We start from the raw sequence: 11,013 nt of genomic DNA, 5'->3' as shown, positions 1-11,013 counted from the left end.
GCAGGAGGCGCTAGGCAAGGAATTTTATAACAGTGCTTTTAGAGTGTTTAATGGTTTTCACTTTTTAGTATTTTAATAATCGCAGTCAAAGGTGTTTTGTTTAGGTTAGAGTTTGGAAGCTAGTTATCTTTCGATCCAAAAAAAAAAAACGCACGACGACCATTTTGGAGCTATAACTTAAACAAAACCCGTCGCGAAAAGCATGCCAAAAATACAATGTTTTGGTCTCACTATGACTAGGAGTCTCATACAATATACATATAGATATTATTGACACATTAGAATAGATGATAGACACTCATGATAAGGTGGGAAAATCCAGCCTCGGTTCTGTATAAACTACAAAATTTAATAAGAAACGATATTAATGGCTCTCTCTGTGGATCCAGTCTCTCGGAGGAGGAGAAAATTGTGGTTCGGTGATGGCAATATGTGTATATCAAGTGTCTCACAAAAAATAGTGTTATTGTTGCATTACTATTGGGCCTATACATGATTGGAATATGTTGCTTAGAACAAGCTGAACTTCTCCAGATGCGTGCTCACTCCTCACAAGATCCACCAACAACGGAAATAACCGAGAAATGTGCCTCCTAAACGAAACCTTTTCCAAACTGTTCAATACCTGCAACGCCGACACAGCTAAGTCACTCCTGGTGGCCAATTCTTCTTTCTTTGCTGTACCCAAGGGAAGAATCCAGTGCAAAACTGGCTCATCAGCTGGCCTCTGCTCGGCAGAACGAAGCTCGGTACAGTTTAGGTAGATCTGAAATATATTTTCACACGCTCCAACGAGTTGGGCTTCTATGTTCATCTCCTCGGACAGAGAAGGACTGTCCACGAGGGTGTTTTGGAGGAAGCTTAAGTAGTTCTTGTAAGAGTCGTTCTCAAAATGAACCAAAGGTGGGGCAGTCAGTTCCAGGACAGAGCACACTTTTTGCAGCTTCTTGTGCAGAATTGTCTCCGAGTTCAGTTGGTGAGCATGGGATGCAATGAGGGAAAATATTTCAAGGAGGATTGAAATGTTTCCGACTGAGAACGATCCGAGGTGGAGTTTGTACAAATCAGTAGCCACCTGAAGAGAAAATAAACGAGAAAAGAATTAAAATTCCACAACTTTGACTTAAGATAGTTGACAAGCTCTAAGTTTTACACTGTATTTTGGAACGTGATCACGAGAATATAAGTTGCAGAAATTATTAAGCACTGACACGACAGACATCTACATACGAGCAATTAAGCAAACATGAATTATGACTGAATGCACGCAAATGATGAAAGGGGAAGAAGAAAACCTGTATGATAAGTAGCTGCATAGCAATATGACTCTTCGTTCTTGAAACCAAATATGATGCTGTTTGCAGATTATCATCCTCAAGATCATCATTTGTAAACCCATGATCAGATGACAAATCTATATCACTATAAGATCTAGAAAGACCAGGAACATTGATGTCATCCATGGTTCTCAACACCTTCATAAATCCAGGCACAGCAGATGTGGCTGCTTCTTTTAAAGCCAGAAAGATCTCTCTCCATTCATCTTCTGAAAGCTTCTCACCAACTTCACCAGCCAAACGAACTAACCCTGCGACCCCAGTGCTAGCAGTACCCTGAACAGGACTTAGGATGAGTCCTGTCAGAATGGATACCACACCTGGTAGTTGCGGTCTTACTGTATCAAAAAAACTGAGAAATAGGTCCATAAGACAGTCTGCTGCAACTGCAGAAGTTTCAGAATCCCATGTGCTTCCTTCAGGACGCGGAGATACTGAAACTGGCAAAGACTGGTCATTTTTCATATATGTGTCTCTCTTATTGCTGACACAGCTAAATATGGGGTAAACAACAGAATTGAAAATTGCAGTCCAAAAGGAGTGTGAGAAGAGATGGCCATGATCCTTTAGAATGTTAAAAAGAACTTCCAAAGAACCCTTCCTGATTGCTGATCTAGGATCTGATGTTAGCTTTGACAAACCTGTGACAACAACAGAATATTATGTGAAAGAAAAGGATGAATCAATTTGAAAAGACAGGAGCAACGGAATCTTTCTCCAAAGATATTAAAAAGACTAGTATAGCGGAAAGAATCCAAATAGAGGGTTTGAGCAGGAAGGGATTGCAGAAGATTTTAGGGTTAAAATCTTACCAAGCAACAGAATAAGAGAAATAAAACCGACTACCCAAAAATTGGTAGTTCGCATCTATAAACTCTTACTTTTAATGCTTGGGGTCTAGTTGTAGAATTAAGTGGCAAAGCATTGTTTGTGTGGTACATGTCACATTACAGAAAGCTAAGAAGTTGTAGCAGTTTCTCGGAAGCTAGAATTATTGTCATGTACCTGTTAGCAATGGAACCCAAAAGGATGCATGTTCATCTTTCTCATTAAAAGTTACTCCATTTGAAGCATCCTCATTTGCTGTTGGAAGGGATGAAACATCAAGCTCACTCCTCTTGTTGTAAACAAGCCCTCCTTCAGCAAGTTTGACAGCACAAAACCGGAGAAATGCAATAGCATTGAGGCTAACATCACTATTGAATCTGCTATTCGTGAAGGTTAAGAGGCATCTAACACAATCAGTAAAAGTCAATGTCTCTGTCTCTGTTATATAAGGGAAATATTCTCTGACGATTTTTTCCACGGTCTCAAAGGCCAACAAGACAATATTTTTCCTCTCATCAGCTGCCGCTGCCGTAAAAACCTGATGAAAGAGCCGCATAATGTGAGACACAAGGCATTATTACTGTCGTTTCGCAAATAACTAGATAAATTTTTTAAAGCTGGGGATAACACACCCAAGCCTACTTTGAGATCATTATTGCCTGAATTTATCATACGAAACTTCACAGTGGCAATAACTCAATTTGGGTCACAATCTTAAAAATTTTAACTAATCTCACAATAGGAAACTATATTTTAGTGTTTGTTGGGAATTTCCTTTTCCCCTAAATAGCCCACCTTCAGCAAACACTTATCATACCGTGACACTAAAGAATGCAATTTGTAACACAATAGCATACCAGAAAAACACTTTTCCAGCCAGATTTCACATGATTGACACGGCTGAGAACCATTTGTGAAATGCAACGAACAATTAATTCCTTAATTTCTGTAGAGTTGCTTTTTTGCATAACAATCACAAATGGTCTCAAAAATTCATTTTGGAAGTTGTAATTTGCCAGCTCCTCGCGCTCTAAGAATTTCATAGCAAGCTGACGTAATGAATCCATCACAAATATTGCAACTGAGAGGTTCTCCGACAAGCCAACTGATACAAAGAAGTCTGAGAGAACATTCCATATGCGAGACCACACTAATCTGATGCGGTTCATATTGTAGTGCCTGCAAAGAAAGATACTTATTTTGTGATCACAAAATCCATCCCAACTTCTCTTTGTTCAGATGAAGGTTGCATGACTGATTATCAAGAAAAATTTATCATCACTGCTGAGAGAAAGACAAAAAACAAGGAATATATCTGCAAGAAAAGCACAGAAGAAGTACTAGAGAGTTTTGAATTTGAGAAAAAAATCGCAAAGACTTCATGCTCTAGCATGCCATTTGGGAGCTTGAAAATTTTAAGTTTTCATGCACAATCTTACAATAAAATATAAATTCTGCTGTCATTGTGCTCACGCAACAGAAACTAATAGAGTGGAGAAAAGACTCTTACGCTATTTCAACTATTTTTGTGAGGCTGAATACGCGAGGGTCTGTTGGAGATTGCAACTCTGCCATGGAAACTTTGCTCAAGGCCTTCACAAAAGCCACTATAGCTTCACTGTTTAATCTTTGGCTATGAGCAAATACATGATTCAACTCAAAATTCCCAATCTGATCCAGCAAATTCAAGTTTGAAATGAAGTTATTAATCTGTTCTGGAGTTACCAGTCCAGAAGTGTTCACCCCGACACTAGTACTGTCATATGAACCCCCACGAACAACAGCCATCACAGCTGGATTCTGTATAGTTCCTTTTTTCTTCAGAGAAGAAAGGCCAGTAGATTTTGGTGTTTTCTCCTCTGATTCAACATTTGATCCAGTCAAAAATGATGCATCAGTAGGTGCACCTTCTCCCAACAGTTGCAGATGCTCTATTCGAGAAAGACACGTTAATATGTGTTCCCATGCTTCCTGAAGATAATTACCATCTTCAATGGCAATTGATATTATTGCCTGTAAACAGTAAATGTATAGGTAAAACTGATATAAAAGGACATTGCACAGATACTTCCTGAGAGCATACACATGTAAGATCCAAAGAATGCAAGCAATAAAATTTCGGTGCTATAATCTACAAACAGTAACCCTGAGCCCTAAATGGTATCGTTCGTCATATGAAAGGGGTCAAGAAATTGTAATCCAAATTGGTCCTATTTGTTCTACCATTATAATATATGTGGGGTATAGTATTACATGTGAAAATCCAGATACACGCGTAACATGTTCTTCCAATGAACAACCATATTCTGCATTGATTTAGGCAATAAATGTTCCTTTTGATTAAGATATACTGAATATGCACTTACCTTCACAGCGTCAACATTTTTTTGCCTCATATCTGCAGCATTATGTAGATAAGTAAACTTTGCTACTGAAGTGACAAATGCATCTCTCTGGGTCTGCATTCCCATCAAAGCAGTAACATGAACAGCATGCCGGAAACCTTGTAAGCATTGAGAAGTAGCAAGCCTGTCATCACTTTGGTCAAGAGTCACACTAAATGCAGCCAACATAGGACCCCAGCAGACCTCCACCATAAACCTCAATATTGCCACATCTGTCACAGCATGATAGACAGACCTGCAGCACCAAGCAAACATGAATTCCCAAATGTTGCCAGACTCCGAATAGGCAGAAGGCAAGCAATCAAATTCCTCATTGATCAGATAAAATGATCTTAACTCCCAAATCAGCTCATACCGACTCGACAATGCCTTAGACCTAATTCAGGTTATTACTTTACTTATTTTTTGTTATAAATGAAAGATGTTTATAGGATGTGACTACATAGACATTGGCTTTCAACCTACCGCAACCGTCTTCCCCTGTCTGACTTGGAACTGGTTGATTAAAAGCATGAGATAAAGTATGATCAAGCACAGTTCAGTTTTTCCCAAACATGGCTCAACCAACCACATCATTGTATGCTACCAAAACAGTATCTGCTTAATGTAAATATTTGGCAGTAGAAGAAACAACAAAGGAAGGTGTGACTGTCATTTCTACATAGTAAATGAAGTGTCATGAGATATTCAAAAGGAATATTATACTCATTAAACCATGGCCACACTAACCCAGTTTTCAACGCTCCATCCATCAGTGTAGTCATCAGTAAAATATCTTACAAACAAGATAACGATATTCGATTCTATTTTGTGTATTTTCTTAGCTTACTCTGATTTTCCTGACTTTGCTTTAAATTGCTCTTGGATGCGCTTTATAAGAAGCCCATTTGCACCCAATGCTTTTTCTTCAGTCTGCTTCCCAGTTACCAGATTCAGGATACCATCCAAGCCCAATAATTTATTAAAGCTGTTTTCCTCCTTGCTCTGTGGTACAGAAGAATCAGCGCTCATCTTAATTTCATTTTTGACAATTTGATCATATAGGACACCAAGATACTCCTCAGGTAGATCCTTTCCATCATCTATTCCTCGGTTGTTCCGGATAAAGTCAGCCTTGGTCATCTGGATAACCAGTGAACACAGATGTTAGTAGACAGAAGATAGATTTTGATAGGCGCTAAAATGCTAATCGATATGCGTATGAAAAATGAGATACAACAAGAGATTTTAATGAATTATATCTACACACTTCAAAAATAGTTAAAAACTCTACAGAAGAAAATTCTAATTCCCTAAATTACCCCTTCCTCCAAAATAAAACAAAAATGGAGAAAAGAAAATATTGACATAAAATTAAAAAATAATTATAAAATGAGATTAACAATGTTCCCAAAAGGATTTCAGCTCCTGTGATGAGAACATCTAGGCATAACTTCAGAAGGCAACATTCCTATATTTACACGAAACACATCTTGGAAAAATTAAAAATATAATCCGAATGTTCCCAAATATAACCCAAATTAAGAATGATAAAAGACACAGAAGTTAAAAGCTCACCCAAATGATTACTGCAAATTATCAACAGAAAAAGAAAAAAGGCTCAAAACTCATTGCTGTTTGTTATAAAACAAAAGGTACATGTTAAGCGAGCAAACCTTATCTTTCACCGTGTTATTATGGGCATCTGTATTGAGTAGTATCACAGAGTATGCAAGCACATATGCAGTATCCGCACTTGTAAAAGAATTTGGACTGCATTTACAATAACGCTCAGCAAACTTCTCCATGATGCGGTCAATTTTCTGTGCTTCTCCAGGTAACCTGAAGCCCCTCAGGAAAAACCTTATTGCTTCACCGAAATCCATCCCTTTGAAATTAAAGGAATCCACATAAGCATGCATAACTTTTAGCGGAAATTCTTCCCTTTCACCTAAATAATCACCAATCATGGTTTCATTTAGGCCAGCAGTGTTGTTCCTCAGGAAAGAAGCCACATCTTCTGGGGAACTACCAACTTTTTTGGTGCTTATCAGAAACTCAATGCCCTTGTTAGGCTTCCTATTAAACAGAGCGACACCTTTCTGTATTAAAAACAATAAAAATGTTATTAAGGAAACAGCCATGTTTAGCCAGAGACATATCAAGTAATGGGACAAACATGAAATTCATACTGCATTCCTAATGATTGTATACGCTATTTCGCTATACAAACAAAGCAGAGCTCAACCTGGAGTTCAAGCTTATAAGCTCGACGTTGCTCAAGAGTTGCAGCATCTGAAACTTCAGGATTTCCTTCTGGATGTACTTCGTTATCAAAAGCAGCTCCTTCTTCACCATTTGGGGTCAAATTTTCTGTTTTCTCAGCTGAAGTGTCGCTCTCATTGGTCTTTGGTAGATAGGAGTCTCCCAGACTCAGCTGTCGGTCCATCCAAGATCCCATTGAATTGATGATGCTAACCAAGCACTTTACTGACTCATGCCGGAACGTGATGTCTTGGACTGGAGACAATGTTGTTGTTGAACCGGTGGGAGGTCCTAGAGCAGTTTTCAGAAGGCCATTGACAATCCTGCAAATATCTGATGGAATTATAAGGGTTTTAATACATGTTACAAAAGCACAATGCTTACAGAGGAATGACAATGAAAAATATTGTATATGCTGTGTTTGGTGTGACTATATCTGTCTGTGTGTGTCAAAAGGAGAGTAAGGGAGGTACCACAATATAAGTACTAAGCTCTGCTATATGAAATATAAATAGTCCCGGAACAGAAAAACTCCCCTGAAGCTTTATTTTTTGGAAAATTTAATCGCTGACATTGTCTTAAGTCAAAAGAACGTACTCCCATTTTCAAGATCTTTCATGTAACAGAAGAATCTAGAGTCTAATTCAACATAAGAAAGGGCTCAAGATCAGCTCTATAAATGGTTAGCTAAGAATGTCCCTAATATACTGAACAAGCCCTCAATGTATCATGCTTTGCACAGGAAACTTAAGACTAAAAGGAAATAAATTATTAAAGTTCATAGATAATAATTAAATTTATCACATGATTTTCATCCTAATTTTGTTAAACTAATCAGGAAACTTCCAAGTCGTAGTCCAGAATACTAGCTCAGAAACAAAAGTGCCCTAAATATGCAAGCTTAAACTAGAAGATAAATATTTTTATCTCCTCGGTAGAATTCAATTACCTCCAAAGTTCAAGATTTTTATTCAGATATAGTTAAACCATGTACGACTGAAACATGCTACCTATCACAAAACAGAAAATAATGGATGCCCCAGAGAAATCATGTTCTTATTGCATTAGAGGCACAAAATGTAAAAAAAATAACAGACAAGTGCAGTACCTTTCAAAGATGTTTGGGGCATCCACATCACAGTCAAAGTTGACAAAAATGTCAACGATTATCTGCGAATCCTGAGAGATCTTCTCCAATAAATTGAGGACCGTCATTTTTTGCAAGAAACTAGGCTGGAGGACATTCTCAAGCACGCGTAGGACAAGCATGGGAAAAAATATACCAATTTCTGCTTTCAACCCTGATCTGAATTTCGACAACAAGCTGGTAAAAATAGAGCACTGAAGCTGGAAAATGGCCATGACCGACAATGCACTGTTTTTTAACAGTGATAAGCAGAGGAACTGCTTGATCGCATTGAGAAACCTGTGCCAAGCAAATGTAAACTGTTGGCTTTCTCATAAGTGATTCATGAAAATAGTGCTAAAGAAAGTGTACTTAAGTTAACAATATGTTCTGCCAGAAACATCACAACAAGAAAAAGACTGTATATCAGACTTAAAGTCCTTAAGAACAAGAAACACCACTTAAAGCAGCATTCACCTTAAGCACCTGCATTGTGTACCACTATTATATAAACTATAAAGTCTTAAACATTGTTTAGTCGCTAATTTAAACTGCCCTCACATCTCCAGATAACTACTTTGCTAGGATTTCAAAGTAAAAGTAACACTACTTCTCTTTTAGTTTAGATTTTTTGGAGTGTTTTCCCCCCAGATTACCAAAGTAAATGTAACACTAAATATGTGATTATAAGCACTTGGCAAGTATGATTAGCATACGATCACTTGCCTCTCATTGTTGCGCCAGATTGGACCCCCATTGTCCATGACCACCTTCAAAAGCTCCAAGGACAATACTTTACCCCTCAAGAGAATTTGATCATCAGAGTGCTCCTGTGATGAGTATTTCATGGACAACTTACACAGATTCTTAAACAAAAGATACCCATCATCCCTAATCTTACTAAAACCGTCACCGGATTCAACTCCATCACTATTCGACTCCCCATCGGCATTGCCGTTTTGTAATTTGGGAACCGGGAAGGCAACCGTTTTTATACCATCTGGACCGCCATAGCTCGCATCCATAATCTCATTGACAAAATTCTGGCAGAAAAAAATAGAGCTCCCTTCGTTCAAATTCTTATCAGTGAATTCCAACAATTCGTTCACTGAAACCCTAGAAATGCTGACATTCACCGAATCCTCCTCCACTCTGGTGAAAACAATCACCATTATCTGAGCCAAAACGGACTTGGCGCAGATTTGATTGGTCCCATTCACTCCACCAAGGTACACATTGTAACAGGTCCTCACAATATTCACCAAACAATCGCCCCGGATCAAAACCCGCGGGGATCTCACGGCGGCAAGCAAGACCCGAAGCACGCCGAGCTCGATCGGCTCCTCGCTGATCGCCGCGCACTTACACACCGACTCGACGAGCTTGAAAAGCAAAAGCTTGGGATCCGAAGTGTCAATCTCTCCGTGGATGATGCCGAGGGAGAAGAGCTTGTAGACGCAGTCGATGGCAGGGTCGACGACCTTGGGGTAAGCTGAATCTAAGGCGAGGAGGACGGGGCCGAGGGCGAACTCGGCGTCGGAAAGAGAGATTCCAGAAATGGGTGACTTTGGATCGATGATGGAGGAGTCGGTGACGGAATCGAGCTTGTCGAGGGCGGATTTGCAGGCGGAGACCAAATGGGAGTGCTTGCGCCAGGCGGCGTTCTTGATGATTTTGTCGAGGGAGGGGCCGAGGAGGCGGCCGGCGCGGGAAGGGCCGCCTAGGGTTTGGGAGGCGGACATTGATTTGGGAATTGGATTGTCAGCGAATTATGCATTCGAAATCGATCGGATCTCTCTCCTTCTCTCTTCGTTTCATCTGGGTTTTTTTTTGGAGTGAGAAATTTTAGAGAGAGGAAGTATTTATAGTCTGAGAGATGACTTTGTCATCAGATCAACTGTTGGTTTATTGGTTGTTGGGTGAGAAAGAAGGGAAGAGCTGAGCCGACAATTGCGTAATCGGAAAATTCTTCGGACCATGCCACCTACGTTGTCTGTATTTGTGTTTTGTGTTTACAACTAAAATCCACATTACGTCAATGGATTATGGCTAATAATATTTTCCAATTCTCCTAAATAATTTTATTTTTTGACTATTTTTTAAATACAAACAATTCTTTCTATAATGAAATGAGATAAGAGTCGTTTGAATGTGTTTTTACAATGATTAAAAGCTCTTTTAAAGAAAATATTTTTTGATTCCAAAAGTACTTAAAGTGCCTCCTAGAAGAAGCACGTTAAGTGTTTTTCCAGTATTTACTTGCATTTTTACAAAAGATTGGTTCCAAAAACATTGTCACCAAAAGCGTTTTCAGTTATTTTAAAAACATATCTAAACAAGCACATTGTCATACTGAATTTATTATTTAAGCGAGTCAAAGTTGTTATGATCAGTTTGTATGACGATATATTGAGTTCGATTCCTTCACCCTTCACTATTGTTTGTATTAGAGGAAAAAAAAAAGCAGAGGTATCTCACTCACAAGTGAAAATAAATACTAATATACTATAATATGGATAAAAAAAAAAATATATATATATATATATATATATATATATATATGTTTTAGCTAATGTAGTTACACTCACATTTATATGCGACAATGCTATTAAACATACCTTCTAACTTTTAAATTTGGCTTTCATGTCATTGTAAAACCAAACCTATCAAGTTTGCTTGTGAAAACCGACCAGAAAAATTTGGAAATTTTTTGTTTCAGTAATTTCGATTAAGTTTTGATATTCGGTTTAGAAAATGTTAACCCTAATTCAAATTTATTTAACTACCAATAACAGTAGTTTTGTTTTGTTCAACTATCTTTTTTTATTGGTAAACTCAACCATCTTTGTCACCAATCACACAAATATTTGAATAAATAATTAGAGAAATGGTGTTTGATGGAAGTCTAATACCATCAATTTGAAAGCCAATGGCCCAATGCTGATACATCACCAAGCACCAAATTTACTGGTCTCAGATTGTTAAGGTATTTTCATGAAAAGAATTCACCGCTATTGTAGCGATTCCGATTTACCTAATATTAAAATTGAGACGCAATTATATTTTTTATTTC

General features: G+C 38.1%; 1 protein-coding gene across 2 annotated transcripts; it reads right to left on the bottom strand.

Moving 5' to 3' along the window:
- Positions 1-284: 284 nt before the first annotated feature.
- Positions 285-9,925, bottom strand: LOC126621350 (brefeldin A-inhibited guanine nucleotide-exchange protein 1-like). 2 transcript variants are annotated; one of them, XM_050289790.1, is made up of 11 exons: positions 8,667-9,925; positions 7,923-8,240; positions 6,798-7,137; positions 6,226-6,651; positions 5,400-5,692; positions 4,532-4,805; positions 3,676-4,178; positions 3,023-3,344; positions 2,343-2,703; positions 1,296-1,978; positions 285-1,075 (listed from the first exon to the last, which is right to left on the bottom strand). In XM_050289790.1, the coding sequence occupies exons 1-11, from the start codon at positions 9,680-9,682 to the stop codon at positions 464-466; spliced, it is 5,148 nt and encodes a 1,715-aa protein (XP_050145747.1). In that variant the 5' UTR covers positions 9,683-9,925; the 3' UTR covers positions 285-463. The 2 variants fall into 2 exon arrangements, with proteins under 2 accessions (XP_050145747.1, XP_050145748.1); XM_050289791.1 differs by lacking the exon at positions 8,667-9,925 and having other exon boundaries at positions 6,798-7,147; positions 7,923-8,094.
- Between the last annotated feature and the right edge of the window lie 1,088 nt (positions 9,926-11,013).

This window comes from Malus sylvestris, chromosome 5 (genome assembly GCF_916048215.2).
Source record: "Malus sylvestris chromosome 5, drMalSylv7.2, whole genome shotgun sequence".
Lineage (NCBI taxonomy): Eukaryota > Viridiplantae > Streptophyta > Magnoliopsida > Rosales > Rosaceae > Malus > Malus sylvestris.
Note: the sequence above shows the minus strand (reverse complement) of the source record. Positions and strands in the feature narration are given on the sequence as shown.